Genomic DNA, 14,793 nt, shown 5'->3' with positions numbered 1-14,793 from the left:
TAATATCTGTTCAAGACATTATTTGCTCCATTTAATATTTATTACTTACTGAATATATTCAGTAAGTTATGCTTGAGATATGCAAATTGATGCATATAACTCTTCATGTAAAATGCCTGTTGTTGCTCCTGTTGTTGTTCTTGAACTCCAATCAAAATTAGAATGTGTCAACAAATTTTAGTAAAACTTCCCAATACAGATCTTCATGTATATCTTTTCCAGTTCTCAAGTTGTTACAGATTAACATGACCTGGTCTGCTAATATAGTCCAGTGAGAATAGTTTTTACTTTCTCATATATATAGCATGAGAAAATATTGTGATTGAGAAAGAAATCAACCTTACAATTTTTACAGATTTACATATTTACAGCATCCATGAACACAAACATAGCATTTCTGGCATGCCATCTGTATGTGCATTTGAATGATTGCATGAATATTATTCATATTTGGAATGTATGAGTTAACCCATAACAGGTCAGTGGCTGGTGAATATGAACATTTTAGCTCCAAAGGGCCTCCTAAAACACAAAACTGCATTTCCAAGGGATCAGTTCTTTTGATTTTGACTGAGAATTTCATTTATTCATGGTGACCACTTCCCTAAATAAAACTGCATAGGTCATACATCAGAAAAATAATGGTATGATCTCGAGTGACCCAAATGTAAACTATCAGTTTTGTTGAAAATGGCTTGACCAATTTTCATTAAGTTGTAATTACCTAAAGAGATGACGCATCAAAATAATAAAGCTGTGATCCATCAAGCATATATTAGAAAGTATGGGCAGTGTTTTTTTTTGCACTAACTTTGTCTGAAACAGCCAATGGGTTCAACAGACAGCCACATTCTGCAGGACAATAGTCTTACAAATCTGCTCAGATAATTAACTTCAATATGCTTTTATACCTCATAGAACTTATGGTTATATTTCTTCATAAATTAACTAGTATGGCATTCTGGCTGATTACATCATCCAGAAATAGGATCTACATTAGCCATTATCTAAAAAATATCAAAAGTAGTAAAATGTTTCATCAATGTTTATGAAAAATTAGCATAGAGCAAATACCTTATCTGGTTATACCACATTAATTTCAAGAATCAAATGCCTTACGAATTACTGAAAGGGGTATCAATGATTTCTCCCATACTCACAAGATCCAAAGGAATATAATATTATATCATATGCAAACAAGAAGATGGCGCTAGCGATAGGCACAAAGTAGTTTAACAAGTTCTCCATTTCATGCTATGCATCAGTTTTCATGGATTGGTTTGTTGGCTCGGTTTGTTGCAAAAGAATTTTCACTTCCCTTTCTATCTTAGTTTCAGACTTGTGAATACTCTACCACAATTTTCATTGCATATTCTCTGTTATCTCCCTTTGACACAGACTGGTCTCAGATATTGATATAGGGCACTAACTTCGCTGAGAAGTGGTGGTCGCTCCGTCGGTATAGTTTGCTTGCGAGCTAAAGCCACGGAGTGAGTTAGTTAGTTAGTTAGTTAGTTAGTTAGTTATAGTTATACTGACTTGAGTTGTCCAGTGATTAAAGTTAGCTCTTTCTAAGGGACCCAACATTGTAGGTGCCACGCCCCTGACTTGAAGACAAAAACAAACAGATTCAGTTTCCAAAATGTAGTGTTCTCTATGTAAGATTTGAGGTTTTCACGGTGGTGACTATGAAGAGAGCAGTCTTCTGGGATGTGGCGCCGTGTAGATGTGGTGTTAACCGACGTTTCAGAGGAACGTATCACCTCCATCTTCAGGGTAGAAGGGAAAATAAGAAAATCCGCAAGCAAAGAAACAGTGAGAGCAGGTGGAAGCAGACTAATGTCAGAAATAAACTCAGCTATATGAGAGCAGGAAAGGAAGGGACAGGTCTACATGGGAAATCAGTGGAGAGGGAGAGGGCGGAGGGGTCTGGGAAGCCATAGCAAGGTTAGAGCAGGTATAGGATATTGTATCAAGGGAGAAAGGCAAGGTTAATAGGAGGGCATTAACCTTTAAGCTGGGGGGTTGCTATGTGAGTCGGTCATGGCCTGTGTAGCTTTGTGAATCTGGCGTCATGTCCCGGGGGTTTTCTAGGGAACAGATGAGAGGTTTCCATGACTTGCTGAGACAAAACCACACTTCTCTCTTCATATTGTCGGGACGGAGTTCAATCTCAATGGCCTCCCTAATGATGCGATCCATATAACAGGTCTTGGTAGCGAGGATGGAGGTATTCTGAAGCTGAATGCGGTGTCCCAGATCAATGCTGTGTTCAGCTATGGCCGACTTGTCCAGATGTTCGAGACGGATGTGCCGCTGATGCTCCTTCAACCTCGTGTCCATGGAGCTGCCCGTCTGCCCAATATAGACCTTTCTGCATTTGCATGGGATACTGTATACACCCAGTGTCCTTAGTCCCAGGCTATCTTTGACCAGCCGGAGAAAACTGGATAATTTATTTGGAGGCAGACCCACTGATTTGATGTTGTGCCGGGACAGCATTCTGCTGATACATCTGAATATAGTCCCAAAAAAGGCAGGAAGGCGACTGAACCCGGTTTATCTTCAGGCAGGCTTTATCTTTGTCTTTATTTCTGACATTAGTCTGCTTACACCTGCTTTCACTGTTTCTTCGCCTGAAGATTTTCTTATTTTTTCTTCTACCCTGAAGATGGAGGCGATACGTTCCTCCGAAACGTCGGTTAACACCACATCTACACGGCACCACATCCCAGAAGACTGCTCTCTTCATAGTGTTCTCTAGTTTTCAGAATACTGGACAATGGACAACCTCCAAACACCCAGTAATTCTATGAAGAACATTGTTGCTAAATATACTCATAATGCTTAAAACATGGCAAGGTTTGCTCTGTAATTAAAACATAATGTAATAACTGAGTTCTTAATTATGTTATAACATTTCCTGTCTTCAGTCTTACATGTAACCAAGGCTAGCAGGACTTAATGCACATGCTTACATATGAGTGCATGTCAAGTACTGCTCTGTGGCTATGTAGGCCATCAGAACTCTTGCTTCCTCACTCTAAAGCATTGGAGAAAAGATTGGTTCAAATACAGTAATCTATTTTAATGGTGACTTCTTAATTATCAATGAAAACTGAGAGTATCTACATGCAAGAAGCATGGCATGAAGATGTTTAGCTTCCTGAGTTGCATATACTTGTATATAGTGTACATTTTCAGGAGAAGCTTTCAAGTTAGCTGACTCAGGTCATGGTTACAAAAATTCATTTGCTGGCTTCTCCATTAAAAGAAACATACAGTCACAAAGTTTGTGATCAACAGACTGACAAACTATCAAGCTCAGTCTGGGACCAAAGCAATGTTTCAATTCCTATGATAGAGACTGTACAGGGGGATAGGGGAAATGAGGAATGAAAGACAGAGGCAAGATGGGGGAACTTGGGTTGGAAGGAGGGGCAAGAGAGAAGGAGCACTGTGACATCATGCCACACCTCCTCCTCTCACTTGAAAGATTTTGCAGGAGAGAAAAGGACTGGTAACACAGAGCTAGTTCTCTGAATACTGCAGCAGTTGCTTCTGCATGTGTGATGTGGCAGTGCGGTTGGTGTGTGGCAAACAGCAAGCAAAACTAGTTTCAGCATTCAGTGTGGTACACTTAAGGCAATGTTCAGTGTTGGTGCACATAAGAAGAGACAAGATAAGACAATACAATGGATAAACAACATAGGAAAACAACAATATGACATATTTTAAATTCTAAATAAACTTAACTTATACATACCTTACCTCTTAGGCCATGTGAAATCAATACATTGTAGGTACTGATAAACAAATAAGCAAATATTTTTCTTTTTTAATTTATGTCTTGAATTCCAGCTATCATATAGTTTTGTACACTCACATAATGATGCAACCTTCATTGAATATTTAATGAAAAATGTGTATATGACATACCGTTAGTATAAAAATAATCTCATGAGCAATATATGTAACTACTTTATCTGTATTAAAAGAATTTACAGTACAATTAAATTCATTATTAAAAATACAAGTTGTAAAATTTTCAAGGTACTTAAATGGTAAAGTGTGTTCTACACACAAAGATTCCATGCATACTGTAATGAGTGCTTGGTGAACACAGACATCTCAGAATAAAATGGTACCAAGGAAGTTGAGTCAAGTAATCCTTCTCACTTTTATTTTGGAGATGCACAGTTTGAATCTTAGTCAGGACTTGAACTATTGTGACAAGACTTCCGTCATTTCCCTCATCCATCCAGGAAGATGCGTGGATAGTACTTCAAATTAGACCACGATCATTTTCTTCCACATCCTAATTCATTATTCATTATTACCTTATTATTCTGAATTACTGCCAGTGTTACTGAATTTCAGATAAATAAGTATATGGTATGTTTCTCATGATGCAAATAAAAAATATTCAACTGCACTATTGCCTTTATTGATTTGGCATTTCAAAATGAATATATCCTTAGTCTGAGGTATTATTTTAATTACATAAAATTTCCTACAACACTGTTTCAATATGAAGTTAAAAAAAACATAACTGCCTTGAATTGAATTTGCTGACAATAATTAAGTTTGGTTACTTTCCAATGTTAAATTTCACATGGCCAAAATATGCAACTGCACTGACTTAGCTGTAGAAAGAAAACATAATTAGATCTGCTGTTAAAAAAAACAAAGTAGTAACATTAATATAACAGAAATAGTCACAGAATTATCAAATAATGATCCACCAGCTGTAAACTATTTTCTATGTAAAATTAAGCATGTCACTAGCATTTGGTTATAGGACCTTAAATTCTTGTACAGGTATTTGCTGCAATGTAATCAAGAAGTACTGGTAATGTATAGAAACTGGGCAAAGCATAGAATATATTACATTGAAAAAGAAAATTTAATTTGAGAATAGTGCTGTGTATATGACTGTTAAGATGGAAGAGAAATTATTTTAAAAGGCAAACAAATATTGTTTTGCTTATTAAATAAGCAATAATAGGGCTAAGTTTATGTCTTACGTTTTCCCCACAGATTGAAAATTTCACAAAAAGGAATAATGTCTAGATTAATTACATAAGGGTGCTAATGAAGTACTGTCAGTAGAGCAAGCATTTATAAAAGCTGTAAGAAGTAAAAACTGAACTTTTTAAAGCACAGCATTTGATACATTAAAATTGTATAATTTCATAACCATAAGCTTACAGATTAATAATCATTCCACAATTTTTAATAATGAGAGCGTTAAGACGAGATCCTGCTTGGTATTCTGGTTTCTGAGCATGTAAATGTGTGCCACTACCACATATGGGAAAGGTGCATACATCCTACTAACCTATTCCTGCAGACCCACTGACCCAGATGACTAACAGGGAGTTGGCAGGTAAAAAAAAAAAGAAGAGAACCACATCTCCACTTTGATGTCTGACAAATTAGGCAGACGTAGAGGACTGGGACACTCATTTAAGAATTTTTCTTCCATGTGCAGGGATGTACAACAGCCAGGAGAAGCAAGAAAGTTGTCAGCCTCTGTGCATGTCATTCTGAAGTCACACTCAGAAACAAGCTTCATCTGACTGACATCAACATGTGACTCGTAAGCTAATAATTTATAACTGTAATGTATGTTATTTGTACAGTAAGAAATTAATAAAACAAACAATAATAGTAAAATGGATATATTTCCTGTGTGTGAATTTAATCCCTCATGCACTGCAGATCAAATACATGATAGTATGTAAGAATAAACTGGTACAAGATGAAATGTATATTCTAGCAGCAAAAATGAGACAGATTTACATAATTTTAACTTCTTCTGGGGACTAATATGCATGATAAATTATGATGCCTGTGGCAATATGCCATAACTGACATGAAGCCAAGTTGACTTTAATGTCCCCATGTCAAGCTCATTCCAAAATACCACGACACACAGTTAAGTGAACCGAACTGCTTATAACGTAATGACTCACAAAGTCTCTCCATCAGGCAAACAAAGTTGGCAGGAGGGGAGGACGGGGAAAAGTCTAAAGAGGAGGAGCTAGCATGTGACTCAGAACTACATGGCCTGCCAGAATGCCTACAGAAAATGACACCCTTTAAACACATTCTAAATAAACCAAGATGTGATTCATTCTTACACAAATGTAGTTTCTTAAGAGTACAGAGACACCAGTGCATACTAACAGTACATTCAAGAATGCCATATATAACATCACAAACTACTATTAAATTGACTGGATTTTCTACCACATTTCTGTATGAAACTGACCCATATTTTGAAATAGACCAATTTTTATTCTGATAAGCCTCACCTATCTTTTGATTCCAAAGCTCTTCCTGCTGAAATTAAATCTATTACAGAATGACATGGTTCAGCCTTTGAAAATCAAAGTGTGACCTATGATATCATGTATCCATATATAACAGCATGAAAACAATAATTTATGGGCTTTGTAACCTCACATTTCAACCAGTGTAGTTATAACATAATATACTGTGGAAATAATAAAGTTAAGGGGCGACAAACATGTTTATATCATGTATAAATACAGATATAAAAGTAATTCCAAGGTTTTAATACTTTATATAACTTCACTAATTTTGCAGTTATTATTCGCCAACAGAGACCCTACCAGTAAAAGAATTACTTGTGTCTTTAAGAAGTCTATATACATAAGTATGAAACAAAGACTATCTTATGAGGGAGCCATGTCAGTTTGTTTGTATGTCTGCCTAGTTATGAGTTTCCTTTTCCACATTACATGGTAAATCTTGAAGAAATTAGGTATGGCAAGCCTGCACTAGAAATTATCTTAAATACAGAAATTTGGTTATGAGTTACAAGCCCCAGTAAGATAGTCTCTTTGCATAATAAAACATTTTTTTTTAATATTTTATAATATTCAGCTTCAGGAAAGAGAATGTCAATGGACACTATACACCTGAATTTTTCATTCTTACTAATAAATATGAGTCATATGAAAGAAAGTTTCCCACATGTCAGATGTGAACACCTCATGGTAGAAGTTTAAATTATGGATCTACTGCTGACTTGTCTACTAATTTCTCTGATGAAATTAATTATTTTGATGTATTCCTGAATTTGAGTCACATTACTGTATAACAATATTTACCTCTTAAGACAAAATTCAATTCCTATTGAAACTACAGCCAAAAAATCTTGCACAAATTCAAAACAAATTTTACAAATTGGAATTAAACCCATGGCTTTTATAGGCATATTTAAGAAGTGACTGTATATTTACATCTAATCTGTAACCAGCTGGTTTTTATTTCCCATACTTCAGATATAAGTTTCTGAATATAAATACTAAGATACTGATGAAGTGGATATAAAACAGAGATACTGAGGCTAGATGTCCTTTCAAATACTCCATACAGGGGAGGAGGGAGAGATAAAAATAACTTATCTCAACATTCACAGTGAACCATACAAAGTTCTCCTCTTATACCTAAATTTTGGCAGGACAAACCAATATTCTTTTATTCCCCATATTCTGAGCAAGGAGGACATCCTCATATTTTCACGTGTATATTTATATGAAAAACTGAACCATATGAAATTGGTGGGGGAAACTGTCCACAGAAAAACTGACAGCTCAATGACTTTTTCAGTTAACAAATCAGTATACATTGCATGTTTAAAAAGAAAAATCTGCAGTAGACAGCAAGAAATATTTTATATATTTCTTCCAACACCGCTTGGTAAATGGAAAAGTCCTTCCATTTCACACAATAAAGTTTGTGATAAATTAAATTATTTATTTATTTACCCTTTTAATGGAACTTCATTAAACACACAACAAATAATTAAAAGTTTTTCTGAATATCCTAGCTTCATGACTGAAATCTCATATCCAAAATTTTTGGAGGGTGCTGTAGTATACATATATAATTTCATTATCTGGAAGAATAAAACAGAAACCATGTTCTAAAAACTTCAATTTATTGAAAGAGTCAAAAACTATCTTACACCCAATTAATATCTGCCATCAAACAATTTCACAAAGTGTTAAAAGAACTGTTTAATTCGTAAGGAAATGCATAATGGCATTCTAGAATTGTCTTTCCCTGAAACGCATGCTACACAAAATTAAATCCAGTCTGAGATCTCTCTCAAATGGTTAAATGGTCCTGTTTTTGAGTTCTGATCCAGGCAATTAAAAGTGTTCAAAAGTTCATTGGATATTGTGCAGGATGTTTTTAGCTAGATTCAACAGGAATATCATTTATAAGATATGAATTTTCAGTTGTAATCCCTATGATAAATGTAAGGACTTCCTTATTTGCGAAGTCAATTTATAATAATTAGAAAACAGTCATGAATCTTGTCATAAGTTTTCATTCAGAATGTAAGTTTGGCTCAGTTTTAGATAAACATGTCTTCCATGCCAGGACTGTGCAAGGAAGGGAAATTATGACAGAATGTCAGAATTCATAAATAACCAGATAATACAGAACAAACTTGAAAGAATACATGAACACAATAAGCTCTGAGAGAATTCAAAAAAAAAAAAAAAGACTTCAAGATATCAACCAAAAAGTAGTAACAGTGTGGGGAGTCCTATGAAATGACAGAAGGATTCTATTATGTAATATTCATCTCAATTGGTCAAATATTGATGATGATGGTGGTGGTGGTGGTGGTGATGATGATCTACACAATTTTTATTTTACTAATTAGTACTCTTAATTACATACATGAAAGTCAAACAGTCGTGTATTAATCTCAGCTGCAAGTTTACTGTATAACTGTTGTGAAAAATGTCTGTTTCTACAGTGCATGATTTGTTTTACTGTCTGTCATCATCTCTACCACAATCGATAGATTGATTTATGACTGGTGGTCATGGTGGTGGTGGTGGTGGTGGTGGTGATGATGATGATGATTATGATAATGATGACTGAACTACAGAAGTTAGAAAAATATCTATATCATTAAAGTGCAAATACTTAAAATATATCATGAACTCATGCAGTTGAGATTCTGCCACCTTTCTTTGCTCAAGAAATTGTTAGTGGATGCAAAAATATCACCAAGATTATGTAGCTGATAAGATCTGAATCAATCAACTGCTATTGCTATATGTGTATAAATGCCTAAGAAAAACGAACTAGCAGCAGCAAGCAGCAGTGACTTATGTAAACAGAGATACTCCTCATTTTTAGACCCTTAAACCTGTGCAACAAATTATAACACACAGTTGATAAGTATATAATTTTACTATTCTACATGAATTTTTTAAACCTTCCTGTACTGTAATCAGTGACCACTTTAATGAATGATAAGTCAAACTTCAATGTTATGCTTCTCTTTGAGGCCAGAAAGATACAGGATAAAATACACACAAATATTTCTGCTAACTATCCCTCCAGCTTTACCATTTTTAAATACTACTTGATACTGTCACCCTATATTCAGGCAATTAAAAATTCAACATTAATTAATTAATTAATTAATGTCACCCTATATTCAGGCAATTAAAAATTCGTATGATTTGTGGTGGAGAACATGGAAATGAGAACCTGTTTTCCTCTAATCATCGACGCACAAGTGCTCACAGACATCTATAATCGTCACTGAGATGTATGACAGATCTAACAAATCAGCATGCTATCACAGCATCAGTCTTCAATTATGATCTTATGTCTGACCTGGTACTTGGAATATGAAAATTCAAGTTGGTAAGTTAACACAATACATGATGGTGATACATAACAATTTTCTCTGCTATGGGAGTTTTTATTTTCATTTCATTTTTATTATGATAGTAAAATTATTTTGTCTAAGTAGACTAGAACACACTGCTGAGGTGCTGTATATATATGCTTCCCCAACAAATTCTTCAGCAATATTAAAGTGGCAAATATATTTCCCATGTATTATGACAGGCCCAAAAAGTTAAAGAGTGTGGGACATACCTGCTATAGACCTAATTTTTCGAAAAATAAATCTGAGATATATTCTTTGTAAAGGTTAAATTTCAGTGTTCATTTCATAATGGAAGTCAGTGAACATACAGAAAAGGCAGTATTTTAATTACTGACTTCAAAGTATAACATTAGCTAAAGCACAACTTAAAATGTTATAAGAGTTTTGTTACTTCCAGCATAAATTTTTTCACATTATTAGCATTCAGTTTGGACATATTTTCTTTCTTACTCACTCACAAAATTGTCTGGCTCAATAAAAAGGTTTACAGATTGAAACCAAAATTAAATCAGAACTTCTTATAGTAGCCCTAAAAATTAAGAGCATCATAATTCAGAATAATAATCACTTTTCATTTTACAGAATTTTCATGGCAAAACATTTAGAACAGCCATGTGTGGTGTTTTGTATTTATGTTTAATGCACAATACAAAAACCATATATGACAATTTACAATTTTAATGTTTGTTTTTAATGCTTTTAAAAATAGCCAAAGTTTGCAAATCCTATTCTACAGTATTGTTGGCAAGCACCTACACTGACATTGTGAATAAAAATAATGGGCACATTCCTATTATATTAGTCAAAACAGACAGAGGTAATTCTATGTAATCTTAGATGAAAAATGAATCTTCATTGCACCCATTATACTCCAGTATCAAAATAAAAGGATTTTAATTAAAAATTATAATCTGCTTGACATTTAACATTTTCCATTCTAAGTTATGTTTTATCAAATCTTTTATTACCCCTAGCACATTTCCCTTGTCCCAGCTCTGAGGACAGGATATTATAAGATGCTGATTCATTCCTAGGTAAAGCTATCAGATCTCTAGTTCAGTATCTCTTGAAATATATATACAAATCCTGAGAAATCACCAGTTTAAAATATGTGATTCTATGTGATACACAATATTTATTCTTGAGCTTTACTTCACTATTCAGCAGTGACAAGTTCTGGGTAGCAGCCTTAATATGAAAGAGTGGAACATCAACCAGGACCTGAAATTTCACTCTTATGCTTGTCAGACACTAGTGTTAGATGCAATGATGTCTTAATAGTTTGGAATGAAAACATCCACTCCACACTCCTTATATAATCTTTCAGTTGTGATGGAGAACTGAGGAAAACACAGACTAAGAAATAAACAGGATACTTTGCTATGTTTACCTATTGATTCAATACATTTTTTCTGGATCTAACGCCCCATCTAAGGTTTTTCATCTGTATCAGTGCCATGGTGTCTGAAAAAAATGGACTAAGACAATGGGTGCCCAGCAAAGAGGAGAAACTATATTGGTATATATATGCCTCTACATTTCTTTGCTGTAAGGATTTGAACTGGGCTGGAGGTAGGAAGGTAGACAGAGCAGCTCTCATGCAGATCTCCAAATTTAGCTGCAAGTAATGTAACACTAAGCGTGGCAAGAGGTTGATAAAAATAACTTGCTCCATAGCCTTGTAGCTTGTGACATCAGAGATTGTGCACACGGAACCATCCAGCAATGAATACGGTATAGCGAAAGGAAAACAGCTAGGTATACAAAAATATTACATTGATTGTGAGAATCATGGTGCAGGTAACAAGTAGGATTACTCGAGCAGGTTCTGAGAATTTGTTTTTAGATATTTTCTTTTGTATGGGATGTTTTGAAACAGGCAAGGAAATGAAAGTCTTGAGTTCTCTTCAGTTATTCTGAGAAACCCACAAGGTTTTTAAAACCTGAATATCATAGGATATGCTTTTGGTTTCAAATTGTGTCAGTATTTCTTGTAATTGCTATATTTTATTGCAGCCTTTAGTAGTTTATACATGAACATAGCAATAACAAATAATGTTAGAGAAACACAGTTTACAGCTGGGGAGTCATCAAAGTTCTGCCACTATTGCAAACTGTAAGTTGCAGCAACACAAAGAATAAATCACCAATACTATCAGTTAGATACACCACCAGCCTTTAAAGCTGAATTCATAGACGAACTGTTTTTCAATAAAAAAACTTTTTATGACACACCTGATTTTAGTAGTTTCCCCAAGTAGAAGGCAATGATTAAACACAGCTGTTCCTATACTACATCATAAAATTATGACAGAACTCTATAAGAATATTTTATTCATTAACCACAGTTAATTAATGTTGACACCAATTTTATTACTTAGATAAATATCCTTATGTAAAAGAATATTGTACTAGAAATTAATATTAAGCAAAAATACAAATCTGAATTTATCCAAAGAGCTAGAACTCTATAATTGTGTGACAATGACTAGAATCATAGCATATATTCATAATTAACATTTCTGTATAAAAACTGGTAATTGTTAATCCAATGTCAACAGGACAAATAAATGGCTAAGATATCAAGAAGAGATATTCATTCATAAACGGTTACTGTAAAATAACATGGAATCAGTCAAGTTTGAAGTGAAACTGGTGTCTAGTTCCACACACATTAAAACGTTCATGATCGCATTAAATTTTCCTCATGACTGAAAATGAAGTGCAATGAAATGTAGGGCATTTTATGGGACACATAATATACTTATCATTTTGCCTCAATTCGTTTTTGAACGTATAGCACAATTTACTCTGAATAAGGAACATTAAAAATTTAACAATTTAATATCATATATTGCTTCTGGCAGAGAATGTTAAATTCTCTCACGTCCAGCAGTAAGGGTGCCATCAATTACATAACACTTCAACTAAATATAACTTTGGGCCAAAAGTCCTTTATTACAAAGTTTATGATTTCCCACATATTTAACATCATTATAAAGATCTGTTTTAACATCTGATATAAGACCTCATGTTTTATAGCTTTTCCACCAATGCTCTTGATGTGAAAGGCACTTCTGGTTTAACAATACCAAATAATTCTGAGAATGTTAATGCAGTGTAATAGGCATGCATTACCCACAAAATTGTTTTGTTTCACACATAATAGGTTCATTTAAATGTATCTCATTAGCGCATGAAACTAATTCTGTGAAAAGAAAAACTATTACTTATGTATCAGATACATAAAGTAAAAGTAAAAGTAAAGTAAACAGGCCGTGGAGGCCCATAGGGTTGTGAGATGTTAAGGTTCCCACATTTTGTAGACAATCGGCTCATAGATTGTGGTAAGGTTGTCAGCCTTACACGCCTGCCGCCCTTTACCCCCAAGAACATTCCAAGAATATTCCTGGTGTTCATTTCTGTTAGAGGCTGAGTTGACCCCAGGCCCATAGTGCAGCTGGAATTGAAAAAAATCCAATGACCTCATCGGGATTCGATCCCTTGACCTTCCAGCTTATAGCATAGTGATGTATCAGATACATATATTTAAAAAACTATTATCTTCAAAATTAAAAGAAATTTCAATTATCGCAGTACAGAATCAATGTACTGTTTTCAAATTACATAAAGACAATGTCAAAAGATGATATGAATTGCATATGACCTTCTGTGTTCTTTCATGACAGATGTAGTTTCATGTGCACATCAACAAAATTGATAAACATGAAGCTACGCTATGAAACTGAACGAACACAACAACAAATACTTTCAACAGTAATGTTAAGTTAACAAAACTCTCATTAATTCTTACTTTTGACGATAAGTTGGGCAGATGTCTCCACCTGGCCGGCAGAGTTGGTTGCGCGGCAGGTGAAGGTGCCAGAATCTTCCTCATAAGTGGTAGCAATGAGAAGCACAACATTTGTGCCCTCATGAATCATCTACAATAGGAACACATCATCAATCAATTACAGTTTCACACATTTTGTAACAGGAAAAGAAACTGCAATAGTATATTCATAAAATAGACGTTTAAATGCATGACTGATCAAGTGTAAGAATATACAGAACAGGTAATTTCCTTACCCAGAATTTCTGACATGAATGGGGTTATATTGTGCAGGTACAGAAGGAAGTATGCTTAAGGATTATTCTATTTATCAATATATTTAGTTGAAACATAGCACATCTACCTTAGTGATATAGATAACATATTGTCATAATATTTCTGGACACAAAGGAAAGCAGGTGTCTGTGCATGAGTTTACAACATCTTACACCCAATTTTCATCACTTTCAGACTCTTCTTTTAATCCATGTTATAACAGCTTGCTCCAGTATTGACAGTTTTATATATAAAATATTGTACATCATGAAAAGGGACAGTTGACAGAATGCAATATAATTTTGATTATAGCCTGTACATATTCCAACCTACTTTTAATATTTTTAACAGATCTGATCAATGCATTGTCAGGCAACAGCTCTGTAAACATGGTACATTATGCAACAACAGAGGAGGCTGCGTTTCCTAGGTCGTCCGTGCCAAGCAACAGCAGGAAAAGGAAGAAAGCAGTCTTCTGGGATGTGGCATTATGTAGATCTTGTGTTAACCGACGTTTCAGAGGAACGTATCACCTCCATCTTCAGGGTAGAAGGGAAAATAAGAAAATCAACAAGCGAAGAAACAGTTAGAGCACATGGAAACAGACTAATGTCGGAAATAAACTCAGCTATATGAGAGCAGGGAAGGAAGGGACAGGTCTACATGTGAAATCAGTGGAGAGGGAGAGGAGGGAAGGGTCTGGGGAGCAGGAGCAAGGTTAGAGCAGGTATAGGATATTGTGTCAGGGGAGAAAGGCAAGGTTTATGTGAGGGCATTAACACTTAATCTGGGGGGGGTTGCTATTGCAAGTCGGTCATGGAATGCGTGGCCTTGTGAATCTGGCGTCATGTCCTTGGGGTTTTTTAGGGAACAGATGAGAGGCTTCCATGACTTGCTGAGACAAAACCAGGCCACAAAACAAGGTCATGCAGTCCATGACCCA

At 34.9% G+C, this 14,793-nt stretch overlaps 1 protein-coding gene and 1 long non-coding RNA gene across 12 annotated transcripts in view; one reads left to right on the top strand and one right to left on the bottom strand.

Moving 5' to 3' along the window:
- The window catches only part of LOC111864305 (titin), a gene marked incomplete at its 5' end in the record, with an annotated part of 253,509 nt that overhangs the window by 181,080 nt on the left and 57,636 nt on the right, over positions 1–14,793 (bottom strand). For all 11 annotated transcript variants that reach the window (XM_023851449.2, XM_023851450.2, XM_033751371.1 and 8 more), the window contains 1 exon segment: positions 13,557–13,686. In XM_023851449.2, the coding sequence (XP_023707217.2) occupies positions 13,557–13,686 (130 nt within the window).
- Positions 3,477–13,019, top strand: LOC117282296. Its single transcript, XR_004513011.1, has 2 exons — positions 3,477–3,803; positions 5,495–13,019. It is a non-coding gene; the product is annotated as an uncharacterized LOC117282296 (long non-coding RNA).

The sequence above is a fragment of the Cryptotermes secundus genome, unplaced genomic scaffold (assembly GCF_002891405.2).
Source record: "Cryptotermes secundus unplaced genomic scaffold, Csec_1.0 scaffold156, whole genome shotgun sequence".
NCBI classification, from domain to species: domain Eukaryota; kingdom Metazoa; phylum Arthropoda; class Insecta; order Blattodea; family Kalotermitidae; genus Cryptotermes; species Cryptotermes secundus.
Note: the sequence above shows the minus strand (reverse complement) of the source record. Positions and strands in the feature narration are given on the sequence as shown.